At 46.4% G+C, this 24,380-nt stretch overlaps 2 protein-coding genes across 2 annotated transcripts in view; one reads left to right on the top strand and one right to left on the bottom strand.

Annotated features, from left to right (window-relative positions):
- Positions 1–13,695, top strand: part of LOC110507406 (mitogen-activated protein kinase kinase kinase 10) — a 36,586-nt gene extending 22,891 nt beyond the window's left edge. Inside the window, exons 2-11 of the mRNA XM_036965171.1 lie at positions 4,233–4,413; positions 4,684–4,832; positions 5,441–5,616; positions 5,805–6,051; positions 6,320–6,442; positions 6,687–6,825; positions 6,999–7,111; positions 7,280–7,545; positions 7,820–8,348; positions 10,927–13,695. Coding sequence (XP_036821066.1) covers positions 4,233–4,413; positions 4,684–4,832; positions 5,441–5,616; positions 5,805–6,051; positions 6,320–6,442; positions 6,687–6,825; positions 6,999–7,111; positions 7,280–7,545; positions 7,820–8,348; positions 10,927–11,339 — 2,336 coding nt within the window. The 3' untranslated portion in view covers positions 11,340–13,695. The remainder of the gene's footprint in view (positions 1–4,232; positions 4,414–4,683; positions 4,833–5,440; positions 5,617–5,804; positions 6,052–6,319; positions 6,443–6,686; positions 6,826–6,998; positions 7,112–7,279; positions 7,546–7,819; positions 8,349–10,926) is intronic.
- A 3,353-nt stretch (positions 13,696–17,048) lies between these two features.
- LOC110507405 (tetratricopeptide repeat protein 9B) overlaps positions 17,049–24,380 on the bottom strand; it is a 36,908-nt gene continuing 29,576 nt past the window's right edge. Inside the window, exons 2-3 of the mRNA XM_036965264.1 lie at positions 20,477–20,659; positions 17,049–19,972 (exon numbers count right to left, since the gene is read on the bottom strand). Coding sequence (XP_036821159.1) covers positions 19,878–19,972; positions 20,477–20,659 — 278 coding nt within the window. The 3' untranslated portion in view covers positions 17,049–19,877. The remainder of the gene's footprint in view (positions 19,973–20,476; positions 20,660–24,380) is intronic.

Genomic DNA, 24,380 nt, shown 5'->3' with positions numbered 1-24,380 from the left:
ACTACCCTCGTTAGTGTCTTGCACTCGGAGGCCGAGCAGTTGCCATACCAGGCGGTGATGGTGCAGCTGTAGAACTTTCTGAGGATCTGATGACCCCTGCCAAAATCTTTTCTCTCTCCTGCGGGAGAATAGGCGTTGTTGTGCCCTCTTCACGACTGTGTTGGTGTGTTTGGACCATGATAGTTTGTTGGTGATGTGGACACCAAGGAACTTCCCATTTAATAGTAATAGTTATCCATATCTAAATGTATATGATCGCTGCCTTATATACAGTAATAAGCGTTTTAGTCTTGTCTCCCTCCCCTCCACCTCCAATGTGTATCAGCCACCTGTACTTAACATAACCTGTTGTCATGACTAACCTTAACAAAGTGGACACCCTGTTTTGGTAAACATTTGAGGGATGGGGCTGGAGAAATGTAACCGCTCTCAAAATCATAGGCAGAGATATGGATAAAAATAATCACAATGATGGATGTGGCAAATCGCAAAATGGATGTAGAAATTGCAGATTGCCTCTTTAAAGACTAGTCCCTGAGGTTAAGTCTCCACGGTTAGTCTTTATCTGTCCTCTGTGTAAAGAGTGACTCACAACATTCCTCTGCTCTCCTTTGAGGGTCAGGGTCCAGTGGCTGGGGATGGGGGATGGAGGGATCGAAGGAACGAGGGGGTGGTTATGTCTGGGCTGTGGCGGAGGAAAGTAATGGAAACTCGATGGCACTTCGTTGATGTTGATGGCACTTCGTTGATGTTGATGGCACTTCGTTGATGTTGATGGCACTTCGTTGATGTTGATGGCACTTCGTTTGAGTGCCAGTAACTGACGTCAACATTAATGCCATGCAACACGGGAATACTTGACCTCTTTGTGAATAATATGTATGTGTTGTTTTTCAAGCTTAGCTACAGTAGATGTGTAAATATTTCAATATTTTGTATAAGTTATCAGTGTGGTTACACTGTGAAATGCTGCGCTGGGGCTGAAAACATGGTGACAACATGAGAGCTAGAGGAGAGCAGGTGGCTCTGCTTTGATCACAGATATCTGTACACATTCTCCCTCTCTCGCTCCCAAGCTCAGTGAGATACACAGACACAAACACTCGCACGCTCCAACATATTCACACACCGCTACGTGCAGCGCACATACTGTAGTCGAACACCAAAATCAAAGTAGTGTCAACTCAAACACACACATGGACTCTGACGGACACAGACACCCTCAGTTTCACATGCAAACAGACGCACAACATTCACGCCTCTCTCACACTCGCTGCCTCTCTCTGCCTCCCTCTCTCTCTGCCTCTTTTACTTTCTCCATCTTTCACAGGCACTCACCGACGCACACACACACACACGCACGCACGCACACACACACACACACACACACACACACACACACACACACACACACACACAGAGCCCAGCCAGCCCTGGGGAGACAGCTGTCCCTCACAGAGAGAGAGACAGTGGTATTGAAATAGAAAAAGAGAGCTGGGGGCCGACAATGGCTTATTATCATTGTCATCAGCCGTCCCCTATTCCCTGTCCCTCAGATTAGACTTGGGTGGAAGCTAAACACACACACACATGTGAAACATACAGACGCATGCACACACAAACACAAATGTGCGTGTTGACGAATAGACAGGCGATATTTACCATTTTAGAAGACTCTTATCTCTTGCAACTTAAAAGTAGTGAGTTCGTACATTTTCCCCTACTGGTCCCCTGTGGGAATCAAACCCACAACCCTGGTGTTACAATGTTACAAAAGTGCAATGCTCTCCCAAATGAGCCACCAACTATTGCCCAAGTCCTTTTGTGACATACTGTACAGTGCCTTCCGAAAGTATTCACACCCTTTGACCTTTGTGTTACAGTCTGAATTGTAATATATATATTTTTTTGTCCCTGGCCTATACACACATACCCCATAAGGGTCAAAGTGGAATTATGATTTTAGAAGCTAGTTAATGAAAAATGAAAAGCTGATATGTCTTAAGTCAATAAGTATTCAACGCCTTTGTTATGGCAAGTTTATATAAATTCAGGATTAGAAATGTGCTTAACAAGTCACATAATAAGTTGCATGTGCTCACTCTGTGCACAATAATATTGTTTAAGTTATTAAATACACTTTGGATGGTGTATCAATACACCCAGTCACCACAAAGATACAGGCATCCTTACTAACTCAGTTGCCGGAGAGGAAGGAAACCGCTCAGGGATTTCACCATGAGCCGAATGGTGACTTTAAAACAGTTACAGAGTTTAATAGCTGTGTTAGGAGAAAACTATCCACAATACTAACCTAATTAACAGTGAAAAGAAGGAAGCCTGTGCATAATAAAAAAAATATTCCAAAACATGCATCCTGTTTGCAACAAGGCACTAAAGTAATGCTGCAGAAAATGTAGCAAATCAATTAACTTTTTGTCCTGAATACAATGTTTAGGGCAAATCCAAAACAACACATTGCTGAGTACCACTCTCCATATTTTTAAAGCATGGTGTTGGCTGCGTCATGTTATGGGTATGCTTGTAATCATTAAGGACTTTTCAGGATAAAAAAGAAACAGACTGGAGCTAAGCACAGGGAAAATCCTAGAGGAAAATTTGGTTCAGTCTGATTTCCACTAGGAGATGAATTCCCCTTTCAGCAGGACAATAACTTAAAACACAAGGCCAAATCTACACTGGAGTTGCTACCAAGAAGACAGTAAATGTTCCCGAGTTACAGTTTTGACTTAAATCTACTCGAAAATCTATGGCAAGACCTAAAAATGGTTGTCTAGCAATGAGCTACAACCAATTTGACAGAGCTTGAAGGTTTTTGAAAAGAACATGGGCCAATGTTACGTACTCCACGTGCTGAAAGCTCTTCGAGACTTACCCAGAAAGACTCACAGCTGTAATCGCTGTGGGTGTGAATACTTATGTAAATGAGATATTTCTATATTTCATTTTCAATAAATTAGCAAAAAGGTCTATTAAAACATGTTTTTACTTTGCCATTATGGGATATTGTGTGTAGTTGGGTGAGAAATAACATCTATTTAATCCATTTTGAATACAGGCGGTAACACAACAACATGTGGAGGAAGTCAAGGGGTATGAATACTTTCTTGAAGGCACCGTATACAGTATGTTATCATGCCATTGAACCCAGCACATTGTTGATTGACCTAAAAGGAAATGTCCGAATGCTATTTGATGAATAGTGGTCGGCATCGGGAGATTAAGAAAAGCCCATGATATGGTGAAATCTTGATCAATTGAAGACTCAACATATACTACATGTACTGTGCTTGACATTACCTTTTGATTGCGTGTGCTTGGACATTAGCTGCCTGTCGGCATATAATGAGTCTCAGAGGCACACCTGTTTCACGTGAGCCAGGTCTGTGTGTGTGTGTGAGAGTGTGCGTGTGCTTAAACAAAGAAGCTGTGTGCTGTGCCTCTCCCCGCCTCCCTTTGCATACGCCTGTAGATAAGCAAGTACAATCCCCTCCTCTCTCCCAGCACTGTGGACTGTGTACACCAAATATTTCCATAGCCAGCCCTCATGCGGAAATGAAGGAGGAAGTGCATGGAGAGGAGAGGACAGGAGAGAGCAGAAAGGCCAATGCTGGGAGTTCAACAGGAAAAGCCAACTCACCTATGTCACCCAGAGACTTTGAAACGGTTGCAACATCGTATGGAAATTCTCAGAACGGACGTGCTGGGCACAGTGCATAATGTCGGTGAGGCAGAGACCTGAACACTGCTCTGACCAAACCTTTTGTCAATGGAGCTACATGTTGAGTGTAGACCCGAGGAAAATACAGGTTGATGACAGATGTGGCCTATAGCCTATTAGAGGAATATGGCCAGATGACTAGGGTCATATACTGGCTGATAATCCCCAGGTTGCACTGCCCTTGAATCACACACTTAACCTGAATTGCTTTTGTCAATAACCACACCTACTATCGATGTATGTGATGGTGGGGTGTGTGCTGTGTGCTGTGTGCTGTGTGCTGTGCGCTGTGCGCTGTGTGCTATGCTTTGGATAAGGGCCTCTGTTGGAGGATGGAGAGTAGTAGAGTTAGTGGTATGCATGACAAACTCAAACTATCTCTCCCTTCTCTCCACCTATCCCCCCCCCCTTCTGTCCGTCGCTCTTTCCCCACACCCTTCTCTCCACCTATTCTCCCCCCCCCCCACTCTCCTTCCCCCTTCCCCCTCAGTCCTGATCCTGGAGCCCATTGAGAGGGAGGATCTGGGTGGCAGGACCCTGAAGATCACAGATTTTGGCCTGGCACGGGAGTGGCACCAGACCACCAAGATGAGCGCGGCAGGCACCTATGCCTGGATGGCCCCCGAGGTCATCAAACTCTCCCTGTTCTCCAAGAGCAGCGACGTCTGGAGGTACAACACTCTGTCATGTAAACTGTACTGTTTTTTGTTTGTTACTGTGGGACATGTAGTACACACAGCATGGTACAAATGCAACACCCACAGTCAGTAGCTAGTGTCCTTTTTCTTTCAATACTTCCACTATTCATAACCTCAGAGGCAATTTACATCCGCCATGTATAGTAGGTAACATAAAGGGTGTGTTAAGTTAATATATGAATAGCCTGTACAATCATGACAAGTGCCTGTGACAAGTGCCCCCCCCTGTCTCTCTCTCCTCAGTTTCGGGGTGTTGCTATGGGAACTGCTGACAGGAGAGGTTCCGTACCGTGAGATAGATGCGCTGGCCGTGGCGTACGGAGTGGCCATGAACAAACTGACCCTGCCCGTTCCGTCCACCTGTCCCGAGCCCTTCGCACTCCTGCTGGCAGGTAGGAACCAAGATGGCTGCCTGTCAGCCCAGTTTCACCTGTGGAGTAGAGCAAAGATGATTGCCTGTCAACCCAGTTTCACTTATTGATTAGAACCAAGATGGCCGCCTGTCAGCCCAGTTTCACTTATTGATGAGAGCCAAGATGGCTTCCTGTCAGCCCAGTTTCACGTCTATTATTGTTGGAGGTCAGAGTGAGAGTAGGTTCACCTCCCAGTCAGCAAACTGGTGATTTTATAGTCTCTTGCTCCACTTCTTCCACTATTTCCATGCATCCCTAATGCTCTTTCTCTCTTCATCCCTCTCTCCCGTCTTATCCCTGTTCATCCTTTAATCTCTCCTTTGTCACCCCTCTCTACTGTGTCTGCTCTCTGTTTACTCCTGTCTCTCCTCTCTCCTTTCTTTTTCCTCTGCCCATTCCAACGACTTGAAGTATTATCTGTCTGTCTATCTGGGATCTGAGGGCAAGTGGTGCTACAGAGCACTGCGGTCTGTTCAGTGGTGGAGGTGGAGGGGAGACGTGCACAACTAAAAGACAACCGCTGCACTTTGTTGTTTGGGAATTTACATGAAAGTTATTTTTACTCAACCTCCTCTCCCCATCCTCAGAGTGCTGGAGCCCGAACCCCCACAGTCGCCCGTCCTTCACTAATATCCTCATGCGACTGCTGGCCATCGAACAGTCGGCCATGTTTCAGATGCCCCTGGAGTCCTTCCACTCTCTGCAGGAGGACTGGAGGCTGGAGATCCAGCAGATGTTTGACGAGCTCAGGGCCAAGGAGAAGGTGAGAGGAGCCCACACGGTCACGTGGGCATGTTGTCAACATCCCCCTCAAAAGTGCAGGTTGCAAAGTGCTGTTGCCTTGGCAATGTGATGATCTTCGACAGGGTGTTATGTTGCTGTAACATTACATCTACATTTTTGTTCCAAATGCTCCCATTTTCCTTGACATGCCCCTCTTCTCTCCTGTAGGAGTTGCGTTCCTGGGAGGAGGCGTTGGCTCGTGCGGCCGAGGAGCAGAGGGAGCAGGAGGAGCAGCTGAAGAGGAGAGAGCAGGAGCTGGCTGAGAGAGAGATTGATATTGTGGAGCGTGAACTCAACATCATCATCCACCAGATGTACCAGGAGAAGCCCAGGGTCAAGAAGCGCAAGGGCCACTTCAAAAAGAGCAGACTACTCAAACTGGGCCGAGACAGCAACAGCATCAGTCTGCCCTCTGGTGGGTGGTGGCAGATATTGCACCCAAACATTTATCCTATTATTTGAATTGGGCATCATTATTTCTTCTTTCTATCCTTATTGGGATAGTAAAATTCTGGTAACTTTTCCAAAATACACAGGTTTTCAAGAAATACCAGTTGGAGGATTCCCAGCTTTTTTTTGCTTATTCCCTCATGATTCCGGGAATCTTCCAACCAGGATTTCTGTTAAAACCAAGCATTTTTGGAACTTTGACTCTAATTCCTCCCTGTTTTGTATGCACACAGGTTTCGAGCATAAGATCACAGTGCAGGCGTCTCCGAGCGTGGATAAGAGGAAGCCCCAGGGCAGTGAGAGCACCACACCTCCAGCCAGCCCAGGGGTCATACCCCGCCTCAGGGCCATACGACGTGAGTTGATCTGTGGGGGGAGACAGGAACAGGGGTTGAGGGGGACTAGAGGACAGAGGACACACCAAAAGTTAATACAAATTATTAAATTGTCAGGGACGGTATTGTGTCAACATAATCCCAAATTGGGGATTCCCTCCCTGGATCTTGTGTGCAAGTGACTACATTTTGTTACGCTCACTGCACATCAGGAATTTGATTTGTTGTGTTATAACGACAACACCTGTGTCACTGTGGCCCTCAGTGACGCCCAGCGATGGCAATAAGACATGGGGCCGCAGTGCCGTGTGTAAGAAGGAGGACCTGGCAGCTAGCAAAAAGAAGGGACGCACCTGGGGCCCCAGCTCCACCCTCCAGAGAGAGAGACTGGGCGGAGAGGACAGGTAACAGTCATGGTCCAAAAACAGCCCCTTGTTAGCCCCATTCTCCTACTTTCCTGCTAACCTTTATGATTTTTGCATTTGCATATTCGAATAATCTCTGAACATTATTCTGGCGAGTGTTTGGTGTATGGTATCAGTAAACAGTATTGACCCAATCTTCTTTCGTCTTGCAGGTTGAAGTCGCTAGGCGACGGATGCAAGGTGTGGTCCTCTAGTGCCCCGAATCTGGGCAAGTCTCCAAAACACGCCCCGATGACCGCCGGCTTCTCCAGCCTCAATGAAATGGGTGAGTCTCTGTGTTTATCACTATTTCTGCAACAGAAAAGAGATTGTAAAACATACTATGGATACAAAATCAGTTAGACTCTTGATTGATTGAAACGCCTTGTTCTCCTTCTCACACTTTCTTATATCTCTCTTTCTCTCTCTTTCTCCCTCGCTCTCTCTCTGACAGAGGAGCACTGTGAGTTGGAGGAGTCGCCCGGGTCTCTGATGCCCCCAGAGACCAGCAGTAACGGGTCTGTGGAGGAGGGAGGCCCCCCGTGTGGCGGGCTGGGACCCGGGCTGGGGCCTGCTGGGTTAGGGAGCGGGATGGGTTACCAGGACTCTCTGCGGCGCTGCAGCCAGAGGAAGAAGAGCGACCTGCTGCTACTGGGCTGTGCCTCAATACTGGCCTCTGTAGGTCTGGGGCTGGACCTGCTACAGATGGGGAGAATACAGGTAACGGAGGGAGGGAGGGAAGGAGGAAGGGAGGGAAGGAGGAAGGGAGTAGCAGGAAAAGGGTCTGTGACACCCAGATGGACAAAATGACCCAAACCATGGCAAAAAAACAAGTCAATCCTGCCACCTGCTGTAGAGACTCTCTTAATACATGGAATAATGGTTTATACTCTACACCTGGGAGTTGACAAGGTCTGGTATGTGTGTCAGTTGACATTATACAACCGTAGATTGTACAGTAGAAGAACTGACCCGTCTCCATGTGTGTGTCTAGGTCCAACAGGACGAGCAGGACCTTAGAGAGGAGCAGCGCAAGAAAAAGGACAGCATTTTCCAGCGAACGGGTCGCTTCCGTCGCAGCACCTCTCCCCCGAGCCGCGCCCTGTCCCTCTCGCTGTCCCGCCGCCGCGACTCTACTCTCCCCTGCACGGACCCCTCTCCCTCCGTCACCCTCCTCTCCCTCTCCTCCCTCTCAGACTGCAACTCCACCAAATCCCTCCTTCCCTCGGACCTTGAGGACTTGGCGTTGACCCCCGGAGTGGGCGCCTCCCTCCCCATGGCGACCCCTGTCCCCGCCCTTAACCCCCTCCTGGATCTGAGGGCAGAGAGCTTCAAGAGGGAGCCCAACCAGTCCCTCACACCCACCCACGTGTCTGCAACCATGAACAGGGGGCACAGACGCACCCCCTCTGATGGGGCGATACGCCCCCGCGCCCAAACCCTAGGGCACCGCAGGACCCCCTCGGACGGCAGCATGCCCATGCCGCCTCCACCAGGGCCCCGCATCCTCCCCCTACATGCAGGTGAGTATGTTGGGAAAGCATGATGTCACTATGAGCTTTTGATTGAAGGACAGGAAGCAATACACTGTGTACAAAACATTAAGGACATCTGCTCTTTCCATGACACAGACTGACCGGGTGAATCAAATCAAATCATATTGTATTTGTCACATGTGCCGAATACAACAAGTGTAGACCTTACAGTGAAAAGCCCTTAACCAACTAATGAGTTCAGAAAAAGAAGTGTTAAGAAAGTATTTACTAAAATAAACTGAAGTAAAAAATAAAGAAAGAAAGAAAAAGAAAAAAGAAAATAAACAAATAATTAAGGAGAAACAATAAAATAACAGTAGCGAGGAATTATACAGGGGGTACCGGTACAGAGTCAATGTGCGGGGGCACAGGTTAGTTGAGATACTTGAGGTAATATGTACAGTACATATACAGTTGAAGTCGGAAGTTTACATACACCTTAGCCAAATACATTTAAACTCAGTTTTTCACAATTCCTGACATTTAATCCTAGTAAGAATTCCCTGTCTTAGGTCAGTTAGGATCACCACTTTATTTTAAGAATGTGAAATGTCAGAATAATAGTAGAGAGAATTATTTATTTCAGCTTTTAATTTCTTTCATCACATTCCCAGTGGGTCAGAAGTTTACATACACTCAATTAGTTTTTGGTACCATTGCCTTTAAATTGTTTAACTTGGGTCAAACATTTTGGGTAGCCTTCCACAAGCTTCCCACAATAAGTTGGGTGAATTTTGGCCCATTCTTCCTGACAGAGCTGGTGTACCTGAGTCAGGTTTGTAGGCCTCCTTGCTCACACATGCTTTTTCAGTTCTGCCCACAATTTTTTTTATAGGATTGAGGTCAGAGCTTTGTGATACCTTGACTTTGTTGTTGTCCTTAGGCCATTTTGCCACAACTTTGGAAGTATGCTTGGAGTCATTGTTTGCGACCAAGCTTCCACTTCCTGACTGATGAGATGTTGCTTCAATATATCTACATAATTTTCTTTCCTCATGATGCCATCTATTTTGTGAAGTGCACCAGTCCCTCCTGCAGCAAAGCACCCCCACAACATGATGCTGCCACCCCCGAACTTCACGGTTGGCATGGTGTTCTTCGGCTTGCAAGCCTCCCCCCTTTTTCCTCTAAACATAACAATGGTCATTATGGCCAAACAGTTCTATTTTTGTTTCATCAGACCAGAGGTCATTTCTCCAAAAAGTACGATCTTTGTCCCCATGTGCAAACCGCAGTCTGGCTTTTTTTATGGCGGTTTTGGAGCAGTGGCTTCTTCTTGCTGAGCGGCCTTTCAGGTTATATCGATATAGGACTCATTTTACTGTGGATATAGATACTTTTGTACCAGTTTCCTCCAGCATTTTCAAAAGGTCCTTTGCTGTTGCTCTGGGATTGATTTGCACTTTTTGCACCAAAATACGTTCATCTCTAGGAGACAGAACGTGTCTCCTTCCTGAGTGGTATGACGGCTGCGTGGTCCCATGGTGTTTATACTTGCGTACTATTGTTTGTACAGATGAACGTGGCACCTTCAGGTGTTTGGAAATTGCTCCCAAGGCTGAATCAGAGTTGTGGAGGTCTACAATTTTTTTTCTGAGGTCTTGCCTGATTTCTTTTGATTTTCCCATGATGTCAAGCAAAGAGGCACTGAGTTTGAAAGTAGGCCTTGAAATACATCCACAGGTACACCTCTAATTGACTCAAATTATGTTAATTAGCCTATCAGAAGCTTCTAAAGCCATGACATAATTTTCTGGAATTTTCCAAGCTGTTTTAAGGCACAGTCAACTTAGTGTATGTAAACTTCTGACCCACTGGAATTGTGATACAGTGAATTATAAGTGAAATAATCTGTCTGTAAATAATTGTTGGAAAAATGACTTGTGTCATGCACAAAGTAGATGTCCTAACCGACTTTCCAAAACTCTAGTTTGTTAACAAGAAATGTGTGTATTGGTTGAAAAACGAGATTTAATGACTCCAACCTAAGTGTATGTAAACTTCTGACTTCAACTGTAGGTAGAGGTAAAGTGACTATGCATAGATAATAAACAGGGAGTATCGTCAGTGAAAAAATGGGTGGCGTGGTCAATGCAGCTAATCCGGGAGCCCAGAATCCAGGTGAATCCAGGTGAATGCTATGATCCCTTATTGATGTAACTATTTAAATCCCCTTCAACTTTGTGTCGATAAAGGGAAGGAGACAGGTTAAAGAAGGATTGAGACAATTGAGACATGGATTGTGTGTGCCATTCAGAGAGTGAATGGGCAAGACAAAAGATTGAAGTGCCTTTGAACAAGGTATGGTAGTAGGTGCCAGGTGCACCAGTTTGAGTGTGTCAAGAACTGCAACGCTGCGGGGGTTTTCACACTCAACCGTTTCCTGTGTGTATCAAGAATGGTCCACCCTCCCAAAGGACATCCAGCCAACCTGAGTGGGTTGTACACTCAGAGTATATTTCAGTTACACCCGAACTTAAAAAAAAGTGTTCATGTTGTTCTCCCATCCATCTATTCTCTCCCTCTGCTCTCCCTCTGGTCACTGTATTTCTCTCTCTTCTCTCAGGTTACAGGGAGACCCTAGATATCCCCCGTCTCCCTGACCCTTCCAGCCTCTTCCCAAGGGTCCTCCGCCGCAAGGCCCCTGCTCCGCCTGTCCCTGTCCCGGTCCTGGAGCCCCTGACCATCATCAGTCCCTTGGAGAGGCCCAAGACCTTGGAGTTCGCCCCCCGGCCTCGGCCCACACCAGCCAGGGTGCGACCGGACCCATGGAAGCTGGGTTCCCTGTCCAGAACCCTGAGCTCGTCCCCGGGCAGCAGCTGTGACAGTCCCCTGGGCTCTGGGGACAGCAGTGCCAGCACCGGCGCTGCCAGGCCCAACCTCATGGACATGGACGTGGATGGACAGGATCTGGACGGCACCGTGCCCCTGTGTGAACAGCACCAGGCTGCACAGCTCTGTGGACAGAACTACGGCTAAGTCACACATTACTCTATATGGGCAACACTGCTCCTAGTGCACACTTCAAAGACTCCTAGTGTGCACACTTTATTCCTGGTACCCAATCCCTTTGCGAACAGTACTTCTACTAGTGTCCACTCTGAAGCCCACTTGTGCGGGCTGTACCTCTCTCCTGGTGGTCACTCCTAAGCCTTGTGCCCCCTAGTCTCATAGTGCCCAGCACCCGGGACAGCACACGTCTTAGTGTCCCTTCCAAAGCCGCCCAGTGTTGGACAACATTCCTCTAAGGGACCACTCCGCAACCCCTAGAGTCCAAACCTTTAGTGCCCTAGTGACCAGTGTGCCCTGCTAACCTTCCGCATATTACCTGTCCTCTAAAAGGAAGGAACGTGTAAGCCATTCCACTTCCAGACAGACACTTCCAAGTGCTCATCCCGATTGACATGTGCTGCAGTAGGACTCGTTCTGCTAAACCACCCCATTGACTCTCTGCCTCTCTCTACACAGGTGTCGTGTCTGTCTCTGCTCGCTCCTTCCCCAAAGACTTGGGCTGAAGCTTTGCCAGCCGTAGACACATTCACATCTCAACAGGGTTGGAATTATTCTCTTGGGAGTGCCCTTGAAGTGTCCATGTTAATAGTTGTTTTGTGGGGGTGCCCTGATTTGTTATGAGAGCACCTCTGGGTGTCCCATCATGTGGGCCCTGCTGCCCCTCCTTCATATTTACATGTAGTCATGGTAGGTAGACGCTCAAATCCTGAGGGACTTCCAAATCAGTGCGTAAGTTGCCCTCTTATTGTGCATCACCTTCTATAGAACTCATTTCCACCTCCCTCACCTCCACATAGCATCTTCCTGTATAGGGATGGTCTCTGTCCTCCCCCTCTCCCAAAGACTGCAAAAGGAACAGGGAAGCCATTTTAAGCTCCACAGCACAATTGACAGGACTTTATTTCCTCAGCTCTGTACAGCAAATTCATTTTATTTTTCTCAATGCTTGAACCATTCCAGCCATAACCTGTTTAGCACAGCATTTTCTATTGGTTTGACGAATTGTGTGTCTGTGTGGGTGTACACTGTGTGTCTGTGTGGGTGCGCACGTGCGCACCCATGTGTGCTTGTGTTTTGGTACCGCATGTTATTTTGTGTGAAGGATGTACTGTAGAACTAGCAAATCTGTTGTGAGGGAGCCGAAACAGGATGCTTTTCTCCCTCATTCTTTACCTTATGTCCTCATAGGGTTGCAAAATGTCCAATATTTCTTCCCCAAAATCCCCTGGTTTACCAGAAATCCTGGTTGAAAGATTCCTGGAAGAAGCAGGAAATACGGGAATTGTTGAACCACTATTTCTGGAAAACCAGGGAATTTAGGGAAAGTGTGAAACTCATAAGCTGGAGTTTCTCAGCAAACGTCCTCTCTCTCACCTTCATCACTGCTCTGTAAAGAGCCCCTTATACACTCGGTTATATGGACAGTTCATTTTTAACAAAAGTCCTCTGAGAGCAGAGGAGGACCATGGGAAATGAGGGTTAATCCACTTGCAATAAATGGTTAATGAATACTACCTGTTTTCTACAACAACAAAAAACGAATTCCCACATTCCGTACCCCTGACTTCCTTTTCCTCACCTACTGGATAGTGATACAGCATCACTGAAGGGAAAAAAGGTCCCAATCTTTGGTTAAAGAGCCATGATATTGACATGTCCGTGTCACAAGAGTACAGACTGTGAAGGACTTGACACAAGGTGCTTGGGATGTGGACAGCGAATCGAGAGAACTCTGGATTCTCTCGCAGGCCCATGAGTGATCCCGTACTGTCTGGTTGCTGAAAGACGATGAAGAATACCACTTTTTAATGGCACAGCTAGTCAAGGCTACATACAAGTATTTACTTGGCTATGTGTATATGGGAGTGTGTGTGTGTGTGTGCGTGTGTGTGTGTATTTAGTGTTATTATTTGTATGGGATGTATTTGTATGGGATGATGTCAAGCAAAACTCATCCTTATTCTCCTTGTGTGGTTAAGAACGCTCAGAGTATTTATTAAAATGATTGTTATAATTGAAATAATGATTCATTATTGTCATTATGATTCTCTGTCCCGGAATATATATATATATATATATATTTATTAATATAACACAGACCAACCAAGGAAAACCAAGCAAACTACAGGCTGACGTTCATGTATTGTAGAGTATGGATGGGAGGTTGTCTTCGACCTGTCTCAATCCGTGACGTTCTGGGATACATGACGAAAGAGTGATGTGTTGTTGACTGTTGAGGCTGCGGTGAGGAATGATTGAATGAATTACGTAATAAAGAAGGAAGAGAGGCGCTTGCTGTGTCTCTGCTCTTCCTGTCACTCGCTCTGTGGAGTTATATCCGTAACGTTGACTGTCGTTACATTCCGTTATATTCTACCGTGTGCGCTAATGCTTGTAATAGCTGAACCTTTCCATGGCTTATTTTTTCAAATAACACACATTATATTGTATCCCTGTGAGCAGGAGAAATGCCTGGCTGCAATAACAGTGATCGTCCTCTAGATGTCATCAAAGCCGATCAAGTCACTTTGAGCCAAATATACTTACTAGGACAAGCATGGTAGCTGGTTGTGCATTTTGATTGTCATTTAGTTGTTCACAGGTATCTTTCAGGTTTCCTTCTGTGGAGTTGTACGCTCTGACATTATCCTCGGTCTTTTGTTATGAGTATTAAGGGATTGCTCCCACTTGAGCATGAGACCACCTTTACTAAATAGTCCAACAGGATTTTTTTTTTTGCCTTTGTAACAGAATTGGGTAGGTTACCTGTCATTGTTAACATAATGCTAGAATCACACAACAGACATCTCAATATCTCAGACACCTGACTTGATCTAACAGGCTTATCGGGGTGCTTTCATAGCCCAGTTTGTGCCTGGTTAGCTGAATGAACGTACGTCCTTTCTGATTGCGTCCACATATTAGCCGCTGCATCTGCACATGGTATTAAAATGTGTCCGCATTGTCACCAGATTTCCCTGTATACAAATAATTTGACAGTTATTGTTTCAAAATAAGTACTGATTTCAATTGTTTCATTGTCCAGATCCTTCTACACTTGTACTATATCCAGACAATGCATCCTTGACTACCTCACAAACAGACCACAATGAACCTTTTAATCATCTATACCTGTCTAAAAATGTGGGGACAATCAAAATGTGGACAAGATCAGGACATGGAACACATGTTGGCACCTGATATAAACAGGGCTCGTGGCAACAAGCAGTGAGGAGGATGAAAGAACGTCAGCTGTTCATTCAGCTAATCTGTAACATGGAATTAATGAATAAAAACACGGCTCTCATGAATATATGCATCGAAACTGAAAACCAAATGAGAGGCGTTCAATTAGAAGGCACAAACAACTCTCTCACACACACGCAGTCCCGATCCACTTCACTGCTCTGTCTGTCAGTGCTATCCGCCGAGCCAACTCAGTTCCAGACGCCTGCCAGTTGCCTAGCAACCACCCTTCACATCCGTGGCAACGCTATTAAAAGCAACAGCAAAGGAAAGAGGGAAATGGGATGATGGAGGAAATGGACAGGTGTTTTAGACTCAATAAGGATTTGTTTAGCAAGGTCTCATGTATATCCTCAATTCACCTACAGACGCCAGTCTGGGTTTCACCTGTGGAGGTAGCTGCGTCACAGTGCGTCTATATGTCTGTTCATATCCCTGTTCCCCTTTTGTCTTTTTGGGTTCTTGCTTCCTCCATATCTTGCTCTTTTATAGCTCAGCATCTCCCCTCTCCTTTCTCTCCCCCCATCTTCCCCCTAGCGCCTTTCAGCAGGTCTACCCTGCTGGGCACAGACGTCAATTCAACGTCTATCCCACATTGGTTCAACTGTCATTTCATTGAAATGACATGGACACAATGTTGATTCAACCAGTGTGTGCCCAGTGGGATATCTCTTCGCACCATCCCTCTTTTTCTCCCCCTCCATCTTTCCTCCAATGCCTTTCTCAGCACCTCTCTCCTCTACTCCTCTCCTCCACCCCCTCCTCCCTCTCTCTCTCTGGAGCTCAGGGAGCAATTAAGCAGGGCAGTCAGTAGTAACAGAGATTATTACCTTTGGAGGGAGAAGAGAGGGAGAGGGGTGGGCAGAGAGAAGTGTGTGTGTGTGTGTGTGTCTGTTGCTGTTTACCTCCTACATTGAGGTATCACCATGCACTCGGACAACCCTTAAGACAATCACGCAGGCACAATTTCATTTACAACTTTATTTATAGTCTTCATTTACCAATCTACAGTGCATTCCCGGGCTAACAGTTCAATGTAACCAGTTATCATGTCCTCCAATGTTTTGGATTTGGAATATTGAACAGACGTTTCCTCACATGGTCCATTGGGGGAAAAAATGTACTTCTAACCACAATGTACTCATCATCAAGTCCTACTCTCCGGTACAAGCAAACGAGGAAAAAGGAAAGGAAAACAGATTCGCGGAGTTCTTCGTTGCTGTAGCTCATAAATAACTTCTACTGTTGTAACTGGTTCGGTTCTCCAACGCCCACTTTCTTCAACGAGATCCACTGTCACTTTGTGGGGTTCACAAACTCTTAAGAGTTGGGTATGGACTTTCCCAAAAACAGGGGACAACAAATCCTACTTAACATCTACACACAGAGACACCGTGACAGAGAGCCTGCGGTGTAGCTACACCAAACTCACTTCCCCCTTCACTTGCGTTCTCATCCATTGATAAAATTACTCAATAAGGTAAAGCTTTTAACAGCCATTCGTTTTTCTTTTCAGTTTCGTATTTTGTTCACAATTGTTTTCTTAAGCACAAAAAACGACTTTGACATTTGACAAACATGTACCTCAATGACATCAAAGGAAAGAGAAGAAAAACGGCCCGTAATTTACTTTCCCACTTTAGTTTGTGCTTTTGCCGTGTCTTTTCAGAACTAGACGGCTAAAGAGACGATGTCTCTCTCTATCTATATTTGCACAGACAGCACGTTGTAACATTATTCCCACAATAACTGGTCCAGGGTCATTCCTTTGTTTATCTCATAATGGGTCATGTTAGGGCAGGGGTGGGAAGAACTTAGCCCTGACCTGTTTTTATGTGTAGACAGTAACCATAGACACGGAGCGATAATGACTCAGCACACTGGGATAACAACAGGATGGTGGACGGATGCCTTGGAGATAGGACCATGGGGAGATTCCCTATAGGGCCATGTGGGAGTAGGCCCAGCTCAGCCAGCCGTAAGGACCAATACAACACTACTGCACAGTGGTGAGGTTGAGAGAGTAAGAGACAGAGAGATATACAATGAGTGTACAAAACATTAAGAACACCTGCTCTTTCCATGACGTAGACGGAACCAGGTGAATCCGGGCGAAAGCTATAGACGTCACTTGTTAAATCCACTTCCAAGTCGGTGTAGATGAAGGGGAGGTGACAGGTTAAAGAAGGATTTTTAAGCCTTGAGATAATTGAGACATGGATTGTGTATGCGTGCCATTCAGAGGGTGAATGGGCAAGACAAAAAAATGTAAGTGAACGGGGTTTGGTAGTAGGTGCCAGGAACACCGGTTTGTGTCAAGAACTGCAACGCCGCTGGGTTTTTGAGGCTCAACAGTTTCCTGTGTGTGTCAAGAATTGGTCCACCACCCAAAGGACATCCAGCCAACTTGACACGGAACTGAGGGAAGCATTGGAGTCAACACGGGCCAGCATCCCTGTGGAACGCTTTCGACACCTTGTAGAGTCCATTCCCCGATGTTTGGTATACTCAGTGTATATTTCATTGACAATCCCAATTATTATTATTACATTTTGTTGATGATGTTAATATTGTTAAATATATATCCATTTGCAAAGTAGGCGTGGCAATATGGACATTGAAACGTCATGCCAATAAAGCAATTTGAATTTAAATTGAGATATGGAGAGAAATCTGGAGAGAGGGGAAGAGAATGAGAACCAGAGAGAGAGAAATAGAGAGCGCGAGAAAGAAAGAGAGTTCTTGGTGCCTCTGGGTTTTTCCACGCCGTGTCTCTGTACCAAGGTGTAAACCTCCCCCGAACCTCTTCACAACGCTGCTTTAACATAATCCCATCTCCACAGTGTCAGAGTGACACTGCACTCCTGCTGTGTTACTGGTGCTGCTGGCCCATTTCCCTCTACAGTGGAGCGCGTCTCTGGATCCCACAAATTTGCTCCGGGCATCGCGCTGCTGCCTCTCCAGAGTCCCATTGACACCACAGGAGGTTGGTGGCACCTGAGTTGGGGAGGACGGGCTCGTGGTAATGGCTGGAGCAGAATAGTGGAAAGGTATCAAATACGTCAAAACACATGGTTTCCACCGTTCCGGACATCATTATCAGCCGTCCTCCCCTCAACAGCCTCCTCTTATTGATGCACTTTGGTCCCAATGTCCCTCATATTAGGCCACAGGCAAATGATGAGATCTGTTATCGTTTTGATCTTGTATTATCCACTCCTCTGAAGTCCTTTTGGGATTATTCTCCTCGCCTTGGCCAAGGCAGACCACTGCTGCTGACCTTCATTTCTTTCTGCATGGGACCATATAAGTCTCAGAAAATTACCCGATGCGAGACACAAGATACCGAGGTCCTTTTCAGGCTATGCCGCTGACTACTCCATTAACCCATTCTACGTTTGCAGGGAGCATAGAGGGTATTAGCGGGATACATTGAATAGGGGGAGCAACCTGCCCTGTTATAGAAAGCAATGAACCAGACATTATCCCCGACATCCAAAATGGCTTCCCCTTTGAGCCACACATTACCATGCAGGGGCTTGGCTTGCACATAGGGTGAAGGAAACTGGGTTACACGGTATTAGATGGCGGAATTAAGGTCAACTCAAACCTCTCCTTTAGAACAGGGCAGGTAAGTCTACGTATTTCTATAAATCCTAGAAACCCTTCAGGCTTTATCAGCATCACTGGGATTGGTATTTAGAAAGTATGCAGTGGTATGATGGTCTGTATGTGTAATATGTCATTATCTGGCCTTGCCCCAATCACAATCCTCCCTTGTCTTGGTCTACCACTACTGTTGTGTAATCTGCCTATGGAGACAGCCATTTTTGTACTCATTTATTTTCTGAACCGATTTCTTTGTTTGTCGCAACACTGATATCTATTAGAATATGCACAACAAAATTCGGAATCTCAAATGGCACACTCGGGTTGATGTTTTTAACTGACTGGGTTGAGATGGCTGATACACCTCAGACGGATACAGCATGTGGGATCGGATTCCCTGCACGAACACTGCCAAGAGTGTCTTGTGATGTCACTGACGCCTGGGAAGGTTCAGCATGAGTGATCAAGGGCCTGGAAGTAGATCTCAGAGTAAAAAAATCAGAGAACTCTGTGCAGCCAAGGGTGCTTGATGGAACCTCAGTTCCACTGGCTATTTTCCATTGTGACATCATTAGCTAGAAAGCGGAGAGGGGTGGGGGGTGGCGGGGGGGGGTTAACAGTCTGACAACACAACACATTCCAGGGGGGATTGGACAACAGATTCAAGACACCGGTTCACAAAAACACACCTGTTAAACAGAGGAACAGCGAGTCCGGTGGGAGTTAGTTTGTTCCTTAGAAAGAGGAAGGACACACATTTTGCTTCATAACAACCGATAGTCGTAAGTGCAATGAAAATCAAACAGGAGACAAAAAAATGATCAAAGGACAAATTACAAACACTTGAATTAGCCCTTGAATTTAAAAACCGTCCAGAAATAGAGACAAGGTACAACAAGCTGAAAACGAAAAAGAAGATTGATTGAACATGAGCGCAAAGGTCGGCTTGTCTGAAGACTATTTCGTATTAAAAAGACAGAGATGTAGCCTGCTAGCTAGCCTGATCAGTACTGTACTGGGGGGACAATCTCTCTCCGGGACAAGTCTGGGTCAGTGGCTTTCAGACCTCCCTCCATTGTGTCAGGGCAGGGGTCAGGGAGTACAGTTGAATTGGCCTAAGGTCTTGATATGTGTTACACCATTTCCTTTCTCCTAAACTCCTTCCCCTGCCCTCCCCTGGTCCCTTTCCCAACCCTGGACCTCTCCTCAGTCCTCACATCGAAAGAATAAATAAGAAATTCTACTCTATTTTACATTTTTTTACACCTTCTCTAAAGTACGCAGTTTTCTTTGATCATATATTTTTTGAAGCAGTTTTTTTTTCATTCGGACAACCATGACTGTTTTGTATGAGTATAGTATAGTATTTCCCTCTGCTTCGTTTTTTTCTTGGTTTGTCAGTCTGCATCTGGGGTACAGAACAACAGCGCCTGGGGGGGGGGGGGGGGGGGGGGGGGGGGGGGAGGAGAAGAGAGGGAGAGAGACAGGGCTTTTTCTGCCCTGTTCTTTTACATGGTTGAGGCGCATCGCTCGGGCCAGTCATCATTGGGACTGGGCTCCATAAAGGAGGAGAAGAGGTCAGAGAGGAGAGGTGACGTAGGATGGGTCGTAGCATAGGCCATAGTGATAGAGAGGCCAAAAGGTCAAAGGTTAGCCAAGGGCCTCTTTGCCGCTCTCCCGCTCCCGCTGACCCTCCCTATTCATCTTCATTTCCGTCAACTGGATGTACCGCAGCACGTTTGTGTCTGTGTCACAAAGAGGGAGGGAGAGGAAGAGCGAGAGAGAGAGAGAGAGAGAGAGAGAGAGAGAGAGAGAGAGAGAGAGAGAGAGAGAGAGAGAGAGAGAGAGAGAGAGAGAGAGAGAGAGAAGAGAGAAAGCGAGAGAGAGAGAGAGGAGAGAAAGAGAAGGAGAGCGAGAGAGAGAGAGAGGAGAGAAAGAGAAGGAGAGCGAGAGAGGAGAGAAAGAGAAGGAGAGAGAGAGAGGAGAGAGGAGAGAGGAGAGAGAGAGAGAGAGAGAAAGCGAGAGAGAGCGAGAGAGAGGAGAGAAAGAGAAGGAGAGAGAGAGAGAGAGAGAGAGGAGAGAAAGAGAAGGAGAGAGAGAGAGAGAGAGAGAGAGAAATAGAGGGAGATAATTGTTAGTGTTGCCGCTGGCATTAAGCGACATGTACTGACTGATAAGATGACATGAGTAAACCAGATTATTTATTTTACTGACAGACTTTACTGACCGGCAGTATTGTCTCAGCCTACCTGAGGGCTCGCGGTGCTTAGCGTCACGCAGGTAGCGCAGGGCACAGTCGTAGTCTCCCAGGTGGTAGCAGGCGATGCCAGCGCGATACATGGCCTTGAAGTGGTCCCTCTGGTGACCCAGCACCTTCAGGCAGTACTCCTTCACACGCTCATAGTTCACCAGCTCGGACTGCAACAGGCACGCTGCACAGAAACAGGGATGGGGAGAAAGGAATCAGTCACTTCTGGACTATTGTGCATTCCTTTGAAAAATGTTGCTTGGTTTGCTCTTTTCGTGCCCGTATAGCTTGTCGGCATCGGACTGAATTGAGAGAGGGGTAAAAAAAACAAAAAGAGTTTGGACAGGTTGGAGAGAGAGAGAGAGAGAGAGAGAGAGAGAGAGAGAGAGAGAGAGAGAGAGAGAGAATGCAAGAGAGAGAGAGAGGAGAGAAAGAGAGCGAGAGAGAGAGCGAGAGAGCGAGAGAGAGCAAGAGAGGGCAAGAGCTGATGTGCCAGGCCTTTTAAACAGTGTACAATTCAGCTAGCGCACTACTCCTTCAGGATGACAGGGAGATAAAAATAGCTAGAAGCTAGGACGCTGCAAAAATAAATAAAATAATAAATCTGGTCAATGTATTACACATTCAAATAGAGAATTTAGCTTATGCTGTTGAGTACATTTAAAAAGAGATAACTGCAGATGAACTGGCCCAGGAAAAAGAGGGGGGAATCTAGCTAACTTTGCACACCTTTAGAGTGAAGGATATTTACTGAGAAGTTTTATTTCATGACGGGGCAGACATGAAGTGGGTAGAGGGGGATGAGAAAGAGAGTTAGGGAGAGGGGAGAGAGAGAGGGTTGAGGGGGATGAGATGAGAAAGAGTTAGGGAGAGGGAGAGAGAGAGGGTTGAGGGGGATGAGATGAGAAAGAGAGAGAGTTAGGGAGAGGGGGAGAGAGAGAGGGTTGAGGAGGATGAGATGAGAAAGAGAGAGAGTTAGGGAGAGGGAGAGAGAGAGGGTTGAGGGGGATGAGATGAGAAAGAGAGAGAGTTAGGGAGAGGGAGAGAGAGAGAGAGGATTGAGGGAGAGGAGACAGGTTCACAGGGAACAGAAGACAGATACAGGTGATATGTGCGGCAGGAGATAGTGATGACACTATTGAGATATGGAAAGGTAGAGTATGAACAATAGCACTTTGGAGACACTGTGTTTCATTGTGGTCGTTAATCGTATGGGTGTGTCTTACAGCAGCACCTTTCACCAGCTAATGTCTGTAACGTCATTAGCACACACACACACACACAGTTATAGTTATACCCTCCCCCGTCACACTGAAGCCTGTGTCAGTACAAGAACATCTCTCCCTCTCTCTCCACCACTTTGTACTAGTCTCCTCTAACCTTTCCCTCTCTACCCCCCCACCCCACCACCTCCCTCCCTCCCTCCTCTATCGCTGCCCTTGACACACAGACAGCTCTGTGAATAGCATGAGTCAGGGTCTATTAGCTGGGAGCCAGGGTGAGTCAGGAACGAGAGACCGGGAGGGAGGGGGACAGGGCCGCAGTGGGAGGGGGACGGGGGGGAGATGAGAGGGGGAGGGTTACACTGGGAGACTGTATTTGTTCCAGCGCTTGTCACCTTCCTGTAACTCAAAGAGGTCTCTGGGAGAGTGTGTGTGTGTTTGTGCGTGGCGAGCGTGCGTGCGTGCGTGTTTGTGTCCTGCCAATACGCCAATTGACAACAAGATAGGATAAGGAAATGGAGCCATGTTGATTACATCTAGCTTTGGGCATCTGACAGCAACACAAATGCATCACTCTAAGTAACGCAAGATCCCATCCAATAGATCTCTACCGGTTTGTGTTCTGAGACTGTCCACAGACTGTCGGTAGAGACCTGCTACACAGTTCATTTCAGTCCTCTCCAGAGTCAACCGTCGTCAAGTAGCGGGCCGTTCCACGAATGTAGTAGATGTTTGGATAGTGTAACTTAGTAAATAACTACACATTTTACCGAATTGTAACATTTCGTCCTAAAGAGCACATGTTCAACTTCATAAAACGCACGGTTTCCCATCTCAAGGGGTTAAATAAAATAGATGAATATAGTAAGTGCCAATGGAGTGCTATTAAAGTTACAGTGTTGACCGTATCATGGTTGAGGTTTTCATCTTAAATCCGCCATAAATCCCCCTGTGACGGGGGGAATGAAAGCATGTTCTGTGCAATAGAGAGCGGCTATTGGATGCAGCTTTCACTTCTTCTTTACAGGGTTTGACCTATTATGCTCCACGCGCTCAGTTTCCCACCACAAAACACCAGAAATCTGCTAAAAAGACTGGAACCGACTCACCCCATTTTGCACTATGATTTTGTTCAATGTTACTTTCGGGGAAAATAAGAATGAAGAAAGGAAGAGTTTCATCACATTAAAACGAGAGTTCAGTTCACGTCAAAATGGTTGACCTCAAAACGAGGGAGAGAGACGTAAAAGAATCGCTAGTCACACAAAATAAATGATAATGATGGTGAAAACGCTGAGATGTTTGGGGGTTAAGTCTTTATTCATATTAAACATCAGATTTATAAAATGGCCCAGGTAGTCTATATTAAAGGGAACTTCATTTAATATGACAGACTTTTAAAATGCAATATTGGTGCACAATTTCTACTTCAAATATAAAAGGGAAGCAAAATGTACACGGGTCGTGGAACGACCCTACTTCTGCTGTTCTACAAAAACCTCTCTACCCCCTCCGTCCCTCCCTCCCTCCCTCCCGCTGTTGATCTACTCTGTTTTTAAACCCACAATGCCTCCAGACATGTATGCCTACACTTTCGTGACACTAGACCTTGTTCCTTCGCATGCAATGAGAAGGCGGGTTGGGAGGGACGAGATGGGCGAGCAGAGGGGTTGGCGCACACACACACACACACACACGCACGCACGCACGCGCGTAGTTCAAGCGAGTTCAAGTTATTCGAGCCACCAGGGAGCTAAAATAGAAAGCTAGGGGATGGAGAAGTCTCACGTTTGATAAGTGGATATGACTCAGCAGATTTGAGATCACAACAGAGGGGCCAAAGGTCAAATTGTTTCCTCAAACTCAGCTGATTTTCTAAACACTCTTCCTGCCAGCCACATCGGATTCCCTCTGTGTACTCTAGATATGAACCATATTCGTTTTTCCATCCACCCCCCCCCTTCCGTCTTCCATCCCTCCCGTCCATCCATCATCCTACAGGGGTAAGGGAGCCAGTAGAGTACGGGAAAGCTTTCAGCGGATTCAGTTCCAGCACATAATGGCCTATATAATGGCTAACGCTGTTAGAGTGTTCTCTTTTCTCACAAACACACAAGCTCGTACACACAGACACGTGCACGCGAGTGCCCGGGCACACAGAAATATGTGTCGAAATGTACATGATTAAACAGTGTAAAAACATGGGCCTGAACAAACACGGGTAGAAATATGCATGCACACACACACACACACACACACACACACACACACGCATACACACGCACAAAAACACACACACACTGCACCCTGACCACACCCCACTGAGCCGTTAGACAGATGGATGGGTTGTCAGGGTAAACGCATCGAGGGCTGCATCCGGACACGGTGTGATAATGGTAGCATCAAAATAAACTCTCACTTCAATCCATTGTTATGATCGCCCATCCACTCTTCTAGCTCTCATCAGAGAATAACACAGAGACAGAGAGACAGAGACAGAGAGAGAGCGAGAGAGAGAGAGAGGCTATCTAGGGAGAAGCCAGGAAAGAGCTGAGTCTTTAAGTGGTTTGGTGATGACCTTGTGCACATTGAGTTAGTGTCAGTGTCAGTGATCTGAAAACACACTCTCTCTAAGGATTCTCTCTTTCATATCGCTAAGCACCACACCGGTCTGGAATACTG

This window comes from Oncorhynchus mykiss, chromosome 27 (assembly GCF_013265735.2).
Source record: "Oncorhynchus mykiss isolate Arlee chromosome 27, USDA_OmykA_1.1, whole genome shotgun sequence".
In the NCBI taxonomy this organism is placed as follows: Eukaryota; Metazoa; Chordata; class Actinopteri; order Salmoniformes; family Salmonidae; genus Oncorhynchus; species Oncorhynchus mykiss.
The sequence above is the reverse complement of the archived record's forward strand: the minus strand, read 5'-3'. Positions and strand labels throughout refer to the sequence as shown.